At 39.1% G+C, this 18,669-nt stretch overlaps 1 protein-coding gene across 6 annotated transcripts in view; it reads right to left on the bottom strand.

The window, feature by feature from the left end:
• Positions 1-18,669, bottom strand: part of LOC127629051 (electrogenic sodium bicarbonate cotransporter 1-like) — a 67,975-nt gene that overhangs the window by 24,729 nt on the left and 24,577 nt on the right. For 4 of the 6 annotated variants that reach the window (XM_052106074.1, XM_052106077.1, XM_052106072.1 and 1 more), the window contains exons 4-13: positions 17,766-17,901; positions 13,216-13,376; positions 10,773-10,952; positions 8,340-8,435; positions 7,553-7,629; positions 4,019-4,176; positions 3,821-3,908; positions 3,413-3,567; positions 3,179-3,298; positions 175-349 (exon numbers count right to left, since the gene is read on the bottom strand). In XM_052106074.1, the coding sequence (XP_051962034.1) occupies positions 175-349; positions 3,179-3,298; positions 3,413-3,567; positions 3,821-3,908; positions 4,019-4,176; positions 7,553-7,629; positions 8,340-8,435; positions 10,773-10,952; positions 13,216-13,376; positions 17,766-17,901 (1,346 nt within the window). The remainder of the gene's footprint in view (positions 1-174; positions 350-3,178; positions 3,299-3,412; positions 3,568-3,820; positions 3,909-4,018; positions 4,177-7,552; positions 7,630-8,339; positions 8,436-10,772; positions 10,953-13,215; positions 13,377-17,765; positions 17,902-18,669) is intronic. The other 2 variants (XM_052106076.1, XM_052106078.1) reach the window with 1 other exon arrangement.

Below are 18,669 nucleotides of genomic sequence, written 5' to 3' on the forward strand. Positions count from 1 at the left end.
CTTGCATTTTCCGAACTTTAAAAAGCAGTAACGCAGAGTTAGTCATAGACTTTAAATCCCTAAAGTTGCTAAGCTGAACAGTCTGACACCACCTTGGTAAAAGACACAAACGCACATGCCAACAGTGCCAACACGGTTAGATATAGAATTGGTTACTTAACAGTGCACGCTAACCTGCATGTTCTCAGTAGCATCTCCCAGAAGCCCTCCGAAGGTGATGGCGTTAGTTACAGTACCCAGGTAAATAAACAAGACTGCAGAGAGAGACTGAATGTGCAGAGCATCGTAAAAGTCACTCGCAAAAAATGGGAGTTTCCTCTTGACGTCAAGAACGAGACCCCCACAAAACCTGAAATAGAAAGATAAAGAGTCAGAAAGAGGCAATGGGTCTGATTCATAAAATATGAGCTAAACTAATTTCCACATAAGCTGTTCATAAGTACATTCTTATGTAAATTGTTGCATTGAACGCAACACTTTTAGTAAGAATGGTTTTACGAATGAGGTCCATTGCATTTGTGTCATCCAAACAGTGCTGGGAAAGCTACTTTGAAACTGTAGATTTCCAAGCTACTCATTACATTAAGTTGTTAAAATACAGTCAAGTGACTCAAGCGAACATATTTTTAAATATAACAATCAAATTATAGATAATATAATATTGCAGAATTAATAATAGCATCACCTGTTAATTATATTGCCTATATAACTAGAATGACAACATAACATTTTACATATACATTTTTATTTAATATACACTAAGAAAACCAGAAATTTGTCGAAATACCACAATAAACTGTAACAATTAAATATTTTGCTTCTTTAAAGGGTAACTAAACCCTAAACCAACTTTTTTTAGTTAATGATCTGTAAGAATGGGGCTTTAGTAGTACTGGTCATTGATTCAAGTAATTTTTTTGACATTTGTGTATAAAGTGTTTTAATTCTACAGTATATGGTGTAAAAACGTCTGAGTGCTGCCCTCTTCAGGTTGAACGGTGGCTACTGCAGTTGAATTTTCCTATTGGCTGTTGCGGTACTTTGTGACGTAAGCGGTGACAGCTGACGTAAGCAGGTTCCTGCTCAGCACGCCCTTGGTACGAGCTACCACGCCCATGGCAGTATAAAAACCATCTCGTTTTGTCAAAACCACTGTAGCGAGTCAGGAGTTGGAATTGCGAGTATTGAAAACGATCAGGATAGAGTATTTTAGCATCTATTTAGCATAGCATTTATATAGTTATTTAGATTATTTCGTGTAGCCTAGGTAGTTAATTAGCATATTTGTTAGTGTAGTATTGTTAGAAGCATAGTTAGTTAGTAGCATAGTATTGCGTCAGTTAGGATATCTTCAAGTTAGCGTAGATTATCTGTATTTAGTACAGTGGTCAGGATGGTACGTTGGTGTAGTGTTTCTGGTTGCAACAGCATTGCTGGACTGTATTGCTTTCCATATAGACTTGGAAATTAGGCGCCAGTGCACATGTTTGCACGTGCACTTTATATAGGTATATATAGGTAGTTTATATAGGTATTATTTCGCTGTGTAGTCTCATGTGGTCCTATGTTGGTCCTTTGTTGTTTTTATGTAGCACCATGGTCCTGGAGGAACGTTGTCTCGTTTTGCTGTGTACTGTACTAACTGTATATGGTTGAAACGACAATAAAAACCACTTGACTTGACTTGACTTGACTTGACAGTGGTTGCATGTCCTTGGGCTGGAAGACCGCAAGTTCCCGCCTATAGCTGGAGGAGTGTGCAAACTGCATTTTACGCGGGATTGCTTCTCCAACGCAATGGAGGTGGAAATGGGCTTCTCCAAACAGCTCGCGCTGAAAAGCGACGCAGTGTCAAACGCTGCTCCTCCTGCATGGACTCCACCAACGCAGCGGCGTCTTGAGGTGAGTGATCATATATATTTGAATCACAATTTATGGTTAGGCTAAAGTTAATCCTCTGGGGTCGACAAACGCATTTTGCTGGATTTTTTCACATAGCGGCAAAATATGAATATGCCTACAGAGCGCGCGCTATTGACATCAACTCGATAAAACTCATCAGATTCATGTACATGTCATCTTGCGACCGTGTGAGGAATAATAATAACATAATAGTAATACAATTCACCCTCCTCCACTTCAGGTGAATGTGGGGGAGAAAAGTCCTCGACTTCAAAAGACCGCTCCGTGGCAAAGCTACTTGCGTCACTCCAGTCACTCTCCATTTTAGAGTCTGACAGCAGCTGTCAACTAATCCGTCACTACGGGTCTCAGGTGCACGCCCCCCCCGCTCAGCCCCGCCCTCGTTTCGTCCCCTCTATCCCCGCTGGGGTCTGCCCACTTTTCCAGCATTTTTCAAATATTGCTAGTGGGTGGAGTCAGACTCTGAGCAGGGGTTTAGTTACCCTTTAAGGCTGCGCAAAACCTTGAGTGAATCATTATTGTGAACTATTTCATTTACATGAACTCTCCGAAAGAACCGATTCACTTAAATGAATCGAAATTCCCAATGCGATATAAATGTGACTTGTTCATTTTAACTGCTTAATTTACATGAACTCTCCGAAAGAACCGATTCACTTAAAAGAATCGAAGTTCCCAATGCGATATAATCATGAATAGTTCATTTTAACTGCTTCATTTACATGTACTCTCCGAAAGAACCGATTCACTTAAATTATTTGGATTTCCCAGCTCTATATATGAGAGAGAGACAGGAAGACAATTCCCTTGGCTCTGTTGCTGCATTCATGTTTAAATGACAAATATAGTGTTTTTTTATGCTAAAATGCTATTGTGAAAATAGTAGTAGTGTCACTACTTGTAGCTAGTTAATCCCCAACACTGCGTCCAAATAACTAAGTAAAAACGTTCTACTGATAGCATTTAACGATACCCAATATAAAAGCTAACTATGCTAACTGCTAAGCTAAGTGCTCATAAACTTGTTTGTTGGTGATCTTTGTATCAGTTTACAATTTTTGGCCTTTTATTTATACAGAAAGGACAGGAAATTATAACAGGAACATGGGATCAGATATGGCACAAAGCCAGATGTTGTTCATCGTCTTGCTGTGTGCGCTAACCGCAATAGGCAACAGCTTGGACAGTTTTTCATTTGTTATATCAGTTTCTTTATTTTTCATGTCTGTTTATACGCGTTTCGTTTATTACTTACTTGCCGGTCATTTTGAGTTCATCACCGACCTCATGCCCGCCGCCGCCCCCTGCATCCCCGTCTTGGGGCGGTCCACCGTTCATCTGAAACCCCTCCCCTCCGCTGGCGAGAATGTTCTTGCTGAAACCACACAAACATGCACAATTACACTGTTGTCTTAACTCTGTTTCATTGTATGCAACACAGAGTTAAAAACACATAGATTCATTTTAAGATCGGCTGTTGACGCTGTACCGTTTATCAGCAGATGGGACAGATTTTGGAGGTTCGATCCTGATGTCAGGGTCCCATTCTCCAGGAGGTAGAACTATGACTTCATCCAGGAACTCATCTATACCTGCCAGCAGGTCACCACGATCTTTCGCTTTATAAGCAATGTCATGAAAAACCTGCAGAACCCCAAAGCCACGCAGATTTATAAAATGTATTTCAGACTTTATAACAAAAATGAGCACAATAACCTCAATGTTGGCTCCTGCTTTTAGAATATTAAGACAAAAATACATCAATCCAGTGGCCAGAAAAGATCTCAAAGAGATTTAAAAATAAAATACTTGCATGGTCACACGCATTTTGCATTTACAAACCGCACATAACGTCCACGCCTATATATGCATATAAACACACTAATAACTGACACACCTCATCAGACATGAGCGTCGCAATGGCTCGTCCGATCTCATGATATGATTTGGCCTTTCCTTTGGGTCCCAACAGAATAAAAAGGAACCTACGAAAACAAAACACACAAGTAAATACTCTTTTTACTCTAGCAACGGATTTATAAATCGTAACATTTTTAAAAAGGGTGGTCATGGTGTTGGTGTTTACACTGGTTACCGTGTGGGAACGGGGACTTCGGTGAGGCCTCCCAACATCACCGCCTGCTGAAGACGTACGAATGCCACGAAGGGTACGTCCAGGAAATCCACCTCGCCGACCAACACGTTTGACGCTTCCGCATCCCGTGGTATTTTCTTCATGAATTTATTATTCAACTACAGAGAGGAAGAAGGAGAAAATGACGTAACATGGATTTTACCACAGTTAAGGGGTGTTATGAAGCACTACAACGCAGAGAGCCTAAAACCCCCTTAACCGTCGTAAATCACTGCAACACACTGCCTCTAGTGGCTATTATTATTATTATTATTATTATTTACAGGCGCCTTACATGACACTCAAGGACAACTTACAACAAAACAATAACATTAAACAACAATTAATCATTATTTCAGCCTAGACATAATACAAACACAAAAGCATTCACATAAAAGCCTGCCTAAAATGATGGGTCTTAAGGCGAGATTTAAAAACCAGAAGACTTTCACTGTTTCGCACATCCTGTGGCAATGAGTTCCCTAAATAAGGAGCTGCATGTCTAAAGGCTCTAGACCCCATAGATGTTGTGCGAACTCGAGGGAAAACAAGAGTGAGTGCAGAAGAAGGTGCGAGGAAGAACAAGGTCAACTAAGTATGAAGGGGCAAGATTATTAAAGCTGCGTACACACTGCCAGTGACTTTGTCGCTGCAGGTCACCAGTGGCTGGCGGTTAGGTCGCTAGTGGGCGTTCCCACTACTGGTTGCCTAGTAACGTTTATAATGTGTTCAGTTATAGGACTTCTGCAAATAATTTGTGTGGCTGAATTCTGTACTAACTGGAGTTTATAGATGGCAGACCATAAAAGAGCATTACAATAATCAATACGGGAAGTTACTAAAGCATAGACAAGAATCGTGGTGCTTTTTACCGAAAGAGACGGACAAAGTCAATTAATGTTACGTATGTGGAAATATGCAGAGCGAATAACATTGTTTATATGTGGTTCGAATGATAAAGTACTATCAAAGATGGCACCCAAACTTTTAACCTGTTTAGCAACAGACACTGAAAGATCATGTCAATATTCCCTGAGCAACATTTAGACTTTGCTAAGTTGGTTTTTGAGCCAACACAAAGAATTTCAGTTTTACAGCTATTTAACTTAAGCTATTAGACAATTTGATGTAAACCACTCTTTCATCTCAACTACACAATCTGAGAGGATAGATGCAGGAAAAGTAGAGGTAGGTTTGGAGGACAAGTAAAGTTGGGTGTCTTTAGCATAGCAGTGGAATAAAAATATTACCAAGAGGTAAAAGATAAATAATAAATAAGAGAGGACCTAAGACTGATCCCTGTGGAACCCCAGTATTAACGTATGAAAGCTGTATGCTTTAATACAACAATTGTGCTAAAACACACCAACGTTCAATAAATAGCCACATTTATCATTAAAGATAATCTGAATAAACCATTATTTCGCCAAGTAATATAGTTCTTTTTGCTTAACTATAGGCTGTTTATGGTTGCCAACCAATGTAGTAACTTGTAGTAACCAATGCAGACCAATGTGTGTTTATTGTCATTTTACAAAGAAATGAAATAATAAATAAATAATTGCCGGAATTATTATAACTGCGCAAAATTAAAGGAAATTTTTAAGCTATTTTTAAGCTATTTACACCTTAATGTCAATTGACAGCATCTGTGGCATGCTGTCGATTACCATAGTGGTGGTGGCGTAGTGGGCTAAAACACATAACTGGTAATCAGAAGGTCGCTGGTTCGATCCCCACAGCCACCACCATTGTGTGTCCTTGAGCAAGGCACTTAACTCCAGGTTGCTCCGGAGAGATTGTCCCTGTAATAAGTGCACTGTAAGTCGCTTTGGATAAAAGTGTCTGCCAAATGCGTAAATGTAAATGTAATGTAAATTTAAATGCAATCATTTTGACTTCTGCCTCATTTGGATAAACAAACTCAGAATAAATATTTAAGCGGTTAAACAAAATGTACAATGTGTTCTGTATGCCTTGAGTATTTCACTAAATGCAATGCATCATCTGATCCATATTAAAATCTCTTTCGGTCACACACAAAGCAAACTTTCTCTCTTTTTTTCCACACAAATACACACAAAACACAGATAAAGCTACTTGCAAACAGAAAGTTTAACAAACTCTCTTTGCAAAAGCAGAGTGAGCCCAACAGAAATGAACATATTTCAGTGCAATATAAAACTCTGATAAGATTTATGCAATGCTGAAAGCAACAATTAGTATAAACAACCCGTCCGACTTTTAAAACACTTCGTTAACTATTAATGTTTGGATGACAGACGTGTTGACACACTGACACTTTCACACAAAAAGACCTTGTGTTTGTGTAATATTTAACTGAGATGTTCAAGTGATTTTTATCAGAGGTTATCAGTATAATTACTGCAGTTGTGACAATGACGCACAGTAGGAACGCTGTTCATTCATAACGCCACTCCCGCTAATCCACAAATATTGACACAACTGACTACCACAGCTAGTGTATTTGGTCCTTGTGTGAAAAAGTTTCAATTGTGTGCAACGGTGTTTGAAGAAAGCAATTATTTTGTCCTCGGGATGTGAAACCTTTGTGTTCCTTCCAATCCAAACTCCCTTAAGAAAAACTGCTCTGTCTGCTTTGATCTCCAGGTATACTGAACATACTGTACCCTGAAGTACACGGGACAAACTTGCAACATTCTGCTGCATTCTCGTAAAATAAATCTCTACATTAGAGGTGCGGGAAAATATCGATATTTAACCACACGTGACTGTATTGATTTTGTAATGCCGTTTCAAATTAAATTATTTGAACATTTGCATATATGTTTTAGTGGAAAAAGTGCTTTTGGTACATTTCAAAATTTTGTGGTGAAAAGTCAACATGCATTGGCAACATTGGCATTCGCAACCCACTTTATTTCCATATTACGTCACATATGAGTTTTAAACTAGGAAACTATTTTGTACGTACTAAATGTTGTCCACTGGAAATCTATTGGACTGCTAAAAGTGAGCGTAACATACAAAAATGGAGCCAGGTGGTTGTATGGGATTGGCTTAAAAAATAAGGGGACTTCAAAAAAAGAAAGTTGTTTCAGACGCAGAGCAAATTATTGCACTATGATGAAAGATAACGAAGAATACTTTTTTTTCCTTTGGAAAAAGTGTAACAATAACTATTCTAGGGAACATTTAATCAGACATAAATCTGTGTAATGCATGATGAGTAATCAACATATTTGGTCAGTTTTCCCAGAGGAGAAAGACTCGTTTTACAAAGTATGCGATTATGCAGAGTTTTCTAAAGTTTCCGTTCTCGGAGGAGGAAAACACCATTCCAGTTTGGATGAGAAGGGTAAACATCAAATACACATGGAATAAAAAGCGACAAAACTCACATTGACTTTAACTGGCATACACACACACACACACACACACACACACACACACACACACACACACACACACACACACACATATAAATTTGCACAAAAACAAACTCTGCATTACCTGGTCTTTCTCAGGCTTGTCTGAGAGATCATTGAGGCTATTGGAGGTCAGGTTACGATGGGCCGTTGTTGGGCTGCCTGCAGAGGTCACACAGGGTTAAAGGTCAGAAGATGATGAGCTAATCAAATTTTCAAAAGCAAAACCACAGAAACAAAGAGGCCCAGGTGTATGACATCAAATGCATTTTGTATATCTAATTCTCAACAAATTCTGCTACTAACTTGATGGACAACTTATACAGAGTGTATTCGCTTATTTCAGAGGTTGATGAAGAGATTAGTTTGATCTTAATAAATATAACAAGGTCATAGAATCACATTCAAGACCTTCAGTGTGCTTTCTTGAAGTCAACATCTACACTACACTAAACTCATTTCTGTCGATTTAGTATTATAATTTTTTTTTGAGCACCAGGAACAATGACAATTGGCTATGACGAAGGAATAAATAACAGTGTGACTATGTTTGGAATGGAATGAGAGTTTTTCTTACTGCCAGGGACGGATTAAGGACCGAAATATCTCCAAGGGCCCCCCTCCACCCAAAAGTTGTTGAGCGGGGGGGGGGTCACCAAACTAGAGCAGCCTTAAAGCCCAGCCCCCCGGGCAGTTAAGGGCCCCCTGTTAGTCAATTGCCCCTGGGCACTGGCCCCATTGGCCCGTTCAGAAATCCGTCCCTGCTAGTATATACTGTGTACTGCACACCATTTATAGAAGAAAGACACAGACTACAACAGTGGTCAATTCTAGACCCAGAGGATCGAGTCTAGCATGAACTACAGACTTACAGAGAAGTCCCATGCTGTTGCTTCTCTGCATCTGAATTTGCTCGTCAAGTTCAAAGGTGGTAAAGCAAGGCACAGGGTGATCGAGAGGACTGCGCACTTCACACATAAAGAGAGAGAGAAAGGAATACAGGGGTGCATGCACATCATTCAAGACAAGTGGGAAGGACAAGAGACAGGGAGAAGAAAAACAAATCATTAGAGCAGAGATTAAAGTGACATTTGATTCATTGAGCTGATTTGAAAAGATGAAAGCAGTTTGAAAGGAAAACATAATTTGGAGAGAATTTAACATTTCAGGAAACCAGTGATGGGGAAGCTACTTTTGTTCAAATTTTAGCTTCTGAAGCTACGAGCTAGGAGCTAAGCTGCAGTCAAGCTAGCCTTCTGAAAAATTACAATGAGGCAATTTAAGGGGTCATATTTGTTTTTAAATATAGAATTGTTACGATATAATTTATTAGGTCTGTAAGCAGAATAAATTGTCAAGGGAGCAGCCCAGCCTTTATAGCCAATCAGAAACACTCTCTGCCTGTCAATCAATTTGTGCGCTTAGGTTTACTGACATTAGGTTGGCTAACATGTCTTTAGAGGATTGGGTTTTCGAGATGTTCCAAAATTATAACAGATCGCAATTCATAACGCAACGCAATTACATGTTGCATTCTCAATGCTGCCACAAGGGGCACTGTAGCGGACATTTGTTCTCTTGACATCTGTCTGCTTCTACGGTGAGTTTTCTCTTTCAAGTCAACTACTGTCATGCTGGAGCAACAGTTTGAAGAGAATATAGCAGAGCAAGATAAAGTCAATATATTTATAGCAAATTACCTCAATAATAACACATATCATTTAATGGCACAGACATTTGAAGGTAACTCTATTGTCCCCTTGAGTATTGACATTTATTACCGCCACAGCAACGCAAGCATGCACATTAAGCATGTTCAACCAGTTAAAGGGACAGTTCACCCAAAAATAAAAATTCTCATAATTTACTCACTCTCATACCATCCAATGCGTGAACTGTCTTTCTTCAGCAGAACACAAATGCTACCATATGCTAGGTGCGTCTAAGAAACAGATCAATATTTAAAACTTTTTGTTTTCTAAAAATGTTCGATTCCGGCGAGCTTGAGGTTTTTACATTGACGAGGGTGGAGTTAACCTCTTCTGCATAGATATTCATATGTAGATCCCTTATAAGCAGCTGTTTATATGGACCACTGTACTTTTTCGACACAAAAGGAGTTTATGCAGCAGTCTGAGTAAGGAGGTTGGTCTGAGGCATCTACATTTATTCACTTGCATTCAAACCATTTCAAACAGCTCTCCTTGTTGACAATTCCAAGATGGTGCCGCTGTTGACGTATTCAAACCAGCCGAATGAGACATCTATGTATGACTATCTATGCTCCTCTGTTGTAAACAACACTGCTCTTCCTTTTTTTATATTTCACGTGTCAGTTATCACGTGAACTTGGCAACACGCTTGACCTCGACCCTCGTGAACTTGTCAAACTGATCACTTTTACGATGGCTACATGTGCTTTATGGAGCTTCAAACTTTGGCACTCATTCACTTGCATTTTATGGACCAACAAAGCTGAAATGTTCTTCTAAAAATCTTCACTTGTGTTCTGAAGAAGAAAGAAAGTCATGCACATCTGGGATGGCATGAGAGTAAATGATGAGAGCATTTTCATTTTTGGGCGAACTGTTCCTTTAAGCGCTCGCGTCTGCATACGTGCACTTGCATGATATGATGTATGTTTCTGGCCTAATTCGATGGCTAAGTCTAGTGGAAGTTAGCTAAATACACATCTTTTACTAAATATTTTGCTGCAAGAAGACACAGGGACTCTGTGAATCTTTTTTTGTTTGTTTGTTTTGTTGAAGTGAGTCATTGAAATTTGACCCATTTGATATTTGCCATAAATATGTGTAGCATTTCTCATGCTACACCATTACTAGTTGGAAAAAAGAGCTTGTTACTGGAAAAGCTATGCTATTTTTTAAAAACCTGAGCTACTTAAAATGTGGTTAAGTAGCATCTCTACTTTTAGTTAGTTACTCCCCAACGCTGAAAGAAACATGATTAGATTGGTATGACTAAAGCATGTTACTTTTATTTAGAGAAAGACACATGCAGTCATGATCAGTTTAAGTAGCGAATTTCAGAGAAGAGTTTTCTCAAGGTTTTTTTCTTCTTCCTGTTATGGTTGGAGGTTTGATTGCTGATCAAATAAAAAATCCCCAAAAAATGCAGAGAGAGAGAGAGAGTGAGAGAGAGAGATAGAGAGATAGAGAGAGAGAGTGACGGTCTGATCGATTGAGCAGATGGGTTGTGGTAGTGCAAGCGAGAAGAGAGATTGTGGAAAGTGATATAGTGTGAGAGAGAAGTTTGATATTGCACCAAACCAGCAGCTGTATTACCGTTCTCTTGGTTACTGAACAATCTGCTCGCACTGGACACACTTTTGCCGATGTCAGCCAAGGAACGCAGGTTGGACTTTTTGGTCTGGTGACGATGTTTCCGTAGCAAAGTGTAGACGACCTTTTCCTTCAAATCGGGCTTTAGCTGCCCACACTCAATCTGATCATCAGTGATTAAATCTAAAATAAAGAGAGAGATTTCAGCTTCACCCATAGCTCAGCTCCCATACGTCTTTTAAATCTCTTAAAAATAAAGGTTGCATTGAGAACTAACAGGTTTTGACAGACTGGTGTCTTAAAACAGGGTTCCCATTCTTTTCAACCAATGAATTTCCATGACTTTTCCATGACTTCCAAGCTAATTTCCATGCCCAAACATTTAGCCTTTCATTCTGAAAACGGCACTGAAATCAAATAATCGCACATTTGTAAAAAATAACAAAACCAGACCATTGTTTTGATAAAAGCTCAGCTAAAAACATTCAACAGTCCTGTTAACGTGAGACTTCTGAAATAAGGAGCGGACCCAAATGTACAGAGATAAGAGCACTATGTTTCACCACAAGCAAATCTGGTCGCAATCAAAATACCTGGAAATATCTTTTGAAAAAGCAAACGTATGTCCTCGCATGATTTGTAGGAATAGTGTGCATTTATGACTTTAAGTGTCCAAAGTACTTCGGCATTGAGCACATAATTCTTTCGAATTATATCTAACATAGGCTTTTTCGTCTTTACTGCAGGGTTAGAGACTTTTTCTGCAGTTGAGGTTTCCTATGTACCGCCCGTGCTAATATAATCATTAATTGAAGATACAGTAGCTTGTGCAGTTCATGCATGTTGGTGTTTTTTTGCTCCTTATGTGGTTGCTCAAAGACGTCTCCCCCATAGAAGACAGATCAAAAGACTTACAGTAGTTTGCACGCTGCCCATATAGGATCCCGATCCTCTGCCAAACATTTTTTGTACCTGGCCATCCTGAACCAGGCATTGTTAAAGGTGCACTTTCCTGGCATGCTAAACTTGGCTGTAAAAATGTATTTACATGCTAAAGTAGCTTAAACCCGCTACGCATTGTAGGATTTTTACAGTCCATTAAGACTGATGCTTGTGAGACAGTATGATATGAACGCATTGAGATCACCATGGCACACTGAGCAACATTATGTCAGACTGTACAATACACATTGTAGCTGACTGTGGTCCGAATCGTCCTGATCAGTGCACGTGAGCATTGCGGAATAGAAGCTAAACAGTGAGATTTGCCCAGAGGAGTGTATTCTCTGAATACAGTGAATTGGGGTGCGAGAGAGGAGCGGACTATCTCATCTGACAGTCGTAATAGCTGTCACACTATACAACTGTGATGCTATATTTCTGGCTCTGCCAGAACCTTGTCAGAGGCTAAATATCATCGCAAATGCTATTAATCAGCCGTCGGTGAGCATGTCACACTAAACAGTGTGAGATTGACAATTTTTCCCTTTGATGAAAGAAATACTATAGGATTCCCAAAATTTGTCTTAGAAGGCAATGAATCATGGCCAGACTACTTAGGAGGTCCTTGTGGTGGTGCGGTTACTCACCTCAATCCGGGTGGCGGAGGACAAGTCTCAGTTGCCTCCGCTTCTGAGACAGTCAATCCGCGCATCTTATCACGTGGCTCGTTGTGCATGACACCGCGGAGACTCACAGCATGTGGAGGCTCATGCTACTCGCCACGATCCACGCACAAATTTCCATGCGGCCCGTTGAGAGCGAGAACCCCTAATCGTGACCACGAGGCGGTTACCTCATGTGACCCTACCCTCCTTAGGAAATGGGCCAATTTGATTGCTTAGGAGACCAGGCTGGATGTCTTTGCTCTTCTTATGAAATTTCCTCTTGCTCTGCCCCCACCCCCCATCCTGTGCACGTGCAAGAACCACCCTCTGTTGCTGATTGGCTGGAGTAGTGTTGTGTGGATTGGTCTGTTCCACTTTGTTTTTGTCCCATTTACAGGGCCAGGGCTGTGTACAAATACTTGATTTTTTTTTTTTTCAGCTTTTCAGCCCACCCATAGACCGGACAGCTAGCAGACTGTGAGGAGATATTTGCAGAATTTGACAAAAAGTGTATTGGATCAGAATTACTGAGTGCACCTTAAAGCGAACTGACTAGCTGCAATAGCTTCAAAGCTAACAGAGGTTGACGAAATGCCACATGACTCATTTTTTATTTCATGGAGTCTTGAAAAACCAATACACTGATCAGAAGAACCTATGTTTTACTATCAATAACTTTTTTACTCTCCAAAGGATTATAGGTAAAGCAACTCAAGAAAGTAATACAGTGAAAAATGGATCATGATAACAATGTAGTTCTTTGCTAATGTGCTGCAAAGAACTATTGATGAACCTTTATTTTGAACAGTGTGGCATAACATGCTGAGTTGCAGTTTTACCAACGATCTGAGGAAGAGAGTTTGCCTCCATGTCCAGCATGATGGTTCCTTTTTCTATGCAGCTCTTCAGCTGGAAAAGCGAGTGGAGTGAGAGAGTTGCCACATGAGGTTTACTCCAACGCTCTCCACCCTTCTCCACCTTCTCTTCAAACTTTAGCCATCTGAGCAACACAAACACACATAAAAGCCACATAAATGTACTGAAAACAACTTAAAGGAATAGTTCACCCAAAAATTAAAATTCTCTCACCATTTTCTCACCCTCATGCCATCATAGATGTATATGACTTTCTTTCTTCTGCAGAACACAAACAAAGGTTTTTAAAAGAATGTCTCAGCTCTGTTGGTCCATTCAATGCAAGCGAATGGTGGACAGAAATTTGAAGCTCCAAAAAGCACAGAAAGGCAGCAGGAAGGTAAGCCATCGGACTCCAGTGGTTTAATCCATGTATTCAGAAGAGATAGGATAGGTGTGGGTGAGAAACAGATCAATATTAAAGTCCTTTTTTACTATAAATCTCCACTTTCACATTGTTCTTCTTTTGTTTTTTGCAATTTGCATTCTTCATGCCTATCGGCACCTACTGGGCAGGGAGGAGAATTTTTGGAAAAAGGACATAAATATTGACCTTTTTCTCACCCACACCTATCATATAATTTATGAAGACATGGATTAAACCACTGGAGTCATATAGATTACTTTTATGCTGCCTTTATATGCTTATAAGAGCAACAGAGCTCTAGCCACCATTCAATTGCACTGTACTGACCAACAGAGCTGAGATATTCTTTTAAAAATCTTCAGCAGAAGAAAGATAGTCATACACATCTGGGATGTCAAGAGGGTAAATGATAAGAGAATTTTCATTTTTGGGTGAACTATTCCTTTAATGATATTTAAAGAAGTGTAATGGGGTACTGTGATATAGGCTCTATTCTTTACAAAAAAGTATATTGATGATATCAAGTTTAATTTTGAGCATGTACCATGATAATATAATGTTCTCTGGGCATGTACTGTACCATGGGAATATCATGTTTATGGACATGTACAATGGTAATACCTGGTTTATGATTACTATATTCATAAACCAGGGTATTAACAAGGTACTCCAAGGTTAATACCACGATATGACAATGGCAAATGCCCAAAACAGGGTAATACCATGGTGCCATCTCCAAAACATGGTATCACCATGGTAACATGTCCAACAAAACATGATATTACCATTGTAATATTCTTACATGTAATACTGACCTAGTACTATGTTAATACCATGTTTTTGGACATGGTATAATGATAATATCATGTTGTTGGATATGTACTATGGTAATACCATGTTTTGGAGATGGCACCATGGTATTACCCTGTTTTTGGGCATTTACCATGGTCATATCGTGGTATTAACCTTGGAGTACCATGTTAATACCCTGGTTTATGAATATAGTAATCATTCCCTACAGTGCATTTCATAGTACCATGGTAATGCTATCTGATGTCTTCACTGTACCATGTTACCTCCACAGTCCTTTTTTCTGCCTGCTAAATAAAAGCTTTTTAGTGTAATATAAGAATCAAAATAATTCTTTAAATCATCTTAAATCTCTGCTGGCCCTGTTATCGGCTCACCCATGAAACAATACCTAGCCTCCACACAAATATCCTTTAGAGGTCTGTAATCTTGTGAAGAAGGGCTGTTGAGCTGAGTTTAGCCAAGCGTGGGTATGATATCTGATACAAACATTACACACACACACACACACACACACACACACACACACACACACACACACACACACACAGTTGTGTTTCCATGTTTTATGGGGACTTTCCATAGACATAATGGTTTTTATACTGTACAAACTTTATATTCTATCCCCTAAACCTAACCCTACCCCTAAACCTAACCCTCACAGAAAACTTTCTGCATTTTTACATTTTCAAAAAACATAATTTAGTATGATTTATAAGCTGTTTTCCTCATGGGGACCAACAAAATGTCCCCACAAGGTCAAACATTTCGGGTTTTACTATCCTTATGGGGACATTTGGTCCCCACAAAGTGATAAATACACGCTCACACACACACACACACACACACACACACACACACACTGCAACCTGCTGTTTTGATGTACATCACCTGACATGTACAGGTGAACCCAGAGACCCAAGAGAACTCTGAGAACTCACACACAAACGTGCATCTGAATGGGCCCTTTGTTAGCATATTAACTCATGTCAACATGATCCATGTAGTCAAAAATCTCTCTTAACATGCAAATCTTGAATATGCAAATCCAATGAACGAAAGAGTGATGAAAAATTCTGTTAGGGGATAGAAAATACCATTAGCTCACCATCAAGAATGTAAAAGTCAATGGAAAGTCCTCACCATGATAAAAAAAAAATGTTTACGTGTGTGTTGGACAATTGATATCTCCACTCCAGGAAAAGAGCTGCAGCTCATCAGTCACTCAATACACACATGAAATCAAATCTACTTGGAGCAAATGAAAGCGGCTTTGTCTTTTACTAACATGTCTTTCCTCTTTCACTCTTTCTCACTTGCGGTCTTCTAATTCGTCCTGCTTGCTCGAGTTAAACAGTCTATCTGAGCCTGATATCATGTCCTTAAAAGGACAGTCCACCCAAAAATTCTGTCGTTACTCAACTTTAAGGCATTATGATAATAACCTCAAATATTTGTTCAACTGGTCCCTCATATATAAAAAAAGAATCACAGTGACAGTAAGGCACTTATAATTAAACACAGTTTCAAAAGTGTAGTCATTATACATGATTTTAGTGTGATAGAATTGCTTACTCACCTGATCTGTTTAAAGTTATATCCAATTTTAAGCGATTAATCACACTAACATCATGCTAACAATCTAATGTTTACGTCTTTTGGCAATGCATTTGTAATGTTGTGTATGTTAGCATTTATGGACTGGGCTAGCCCCATCAATTTCCAATATAATACCTAAATGTAACCACTTTTTGGGGGGATGAAAGTCGAAATAATGTTTTGGGATAATAAACATTATGCTACAAATGCTAATGATTGAGCTTAACTTGGAATAACCGGAATATTCCTTTAATGCAGCTACTGTGTTTTCCATACAACAACACTTCATAGTGACTGGGTGCTGTTTTCAAGAATGAAAAAAAAAAAATAACCATATAAGCAGTCCATACGACTTGTGCATGATAATCCAAGTCTTTTGAAGCCATATGATAGCTTTGTGTCAAACGTGAACTCACTACACAATTAATTTTCCCCTTTGCCGAAGCTCTCAAATCAATACATAAATTCTGGCTTCAGAAGAATTGGAATATGGCGCAAGTCAAATTGACATCTTTTATGTTTTACTTTTACGTTTATGCTGCGTTTTTGTACTTTTTTAAGTTTGACAGGTAATGTAAGCACAGAGTAGTTCTAGCGGGAAGACTAGCAGCTGTACATCATCGCACCATTAGCTGGGTAACTCCCAGCCAATCACATGTAAGCCGTTACTTTATAAGTCTGCTCACAATCGATCACATTGCTGTTTCAGTGCGCTAACACGGCAACCTCCACCACCCCACCACCACCAGTTGAGCCCCGTCCCGCACAGGGGTAGGCTCCTCACCCCACCTCCTATCTCCGGCAGGATATGCCGGTTCCGAGTACAACTTCTTCGGACCGCCAGACGGGGCTTACACCAAAGAGAGAGACATTACTTTTCTGTTTTATATCCATCAAATAAATGCCATCTTAAATTTCACTCAAGTCTGCGAGTCTTCCTGATAGAACTGCCATTGTATGCAAAAGATTTTTTTAAATTCTCCTTTTGAGTGCCACATATGTGTTTGGAACGACACACAGATGACTAAATGATGACAGAATTTAGTTTTTGTGTATCCGTTGTTACTTTCTGCTGTTTTGGCTCGAGCTTTCTGGAGTGAAAATTCTGATTTAATAGCATAAGTGAGCTATGCACAGTCAGGAATTTGTGAAATCCTAAGAACAGTCAAGTGCCACCCTGAAGTCAAGAGCACCTGGTAAATGACACGAGTGTTGAATACTTATGTTGTTTTAGTGGAGACGAAAGAGAGGTCTCCCTTTTCAATTGTGTGTGTGTGTGTGTGTGTGTGTGTGTGTGTGTGTGTGTGTGTGTGTGTGAGTGGGTTTTTGACTTATATAGAGTATGAGCCTGGAGGCAAAATAAATAATCTGCTTAAGTAAGTGAAATCTGAAAAAAAAAAAACTTAGGGGAATGTCCCTAAAAGTGAATACGTCTCATTAAGAAATAGTTAAAAATATCAAATGGCCAGCAAAAGGCAGGGTTAGAGTGTTGCAATTATAAATAGCTTAATTTGTGAACAATAGAAGTCAAAAGAGGTCCACAACAGACCTTTAAATCTATATAAATTGCACTCAAATAAGTTTCAGAACACAACAATGTGTTAAATTGAAACATTTTCATTCGCATACTTGCATAGAATATGTTTCTGGCATAATTGTTCTTTGCAAATAGCTTGTCTTTGCGTGTTTATGTGTTACCTGGCGGTTTCCTTCCACTCCATCTCTTGACCGTCAACGGCAAGAAGTTCATCGAGTTCGGTGAAGAGCTGCGGTGGAGGTGGGCCGCTGTCATCCTCTCCCAACATGAAGCGAATCCGCTCTGCTGCCGGGGAAACTGACGAGAAAACAATCAACCATGAGTGAGAGAAGCCACCTTCTATCAATCTATGAACTACTATGCAATTAAAATAATCAACAGCTTCCAAATCTAAAGTCAAGATCTTATCTAGATGTAATGTCTGGACTTTATTATCGAATCGAGAACCAGGTCCTATGTTAGCATATGGGTAATTGACGTGAAATACATTTGGAAAGCTGTGACGTTCTATCGGCCATCTAAACTATTTTAAACAACAATTTGCTTTTATAATTATTATGCATGCAGATTTTAGGACCGCAGATTAATTAGAGACACTACACTGAATATTTGTCACACTGCAGGACCATTAAAAAAAAAAAAAGGTGATTAAACATGGTGAAAAAAACACCAAGATATGGTGAGAAGTTGCAGTGCAGAACCTAAGATACATACTTTGCCTTATACGTTCCAATAAAGCGTTTCTTCAACTTCATGTAAATGGGGCAATTGCATGTCCCATGGGTTGATTTTGTATTTATTTTTTTAAACAACCAGATTTTAACTTATGTCTTATATAATCTCATTAAAACTGAATTGATAACTTTGCACCAGGCCTTCATCCAATATTTTTGGTCCTTTTATGTATTTGCATCTAAAATGTCTTTTATATATACATTTGACTGTTTTATCCTTTCAGTATTAAACTGAGAATACACTATAAAAATACAAAATCTAATGTTTAAAACTACGATAGCGCAAAGAGTGAAATAAACATAAACTACTGTGTTTCAATATTTTTTGTGA

The sequence above is a fragment of the Xyrauchen texanus genome, chromosome 35 (assembly GCF_025860055.1).
Source record: "Xyrauchen texanus isolate HMW12.3.18 chromosome 35, RBS_HiC_50CHRs, whole genome shotgun sequence".
Classification (NCBI taxonomy): Eukaryota; Metazoa; Chordata; class Actinopteri; order Cypriniformes; family Catostomidae; genus Xyrauchen; species Xyrauchen texanus.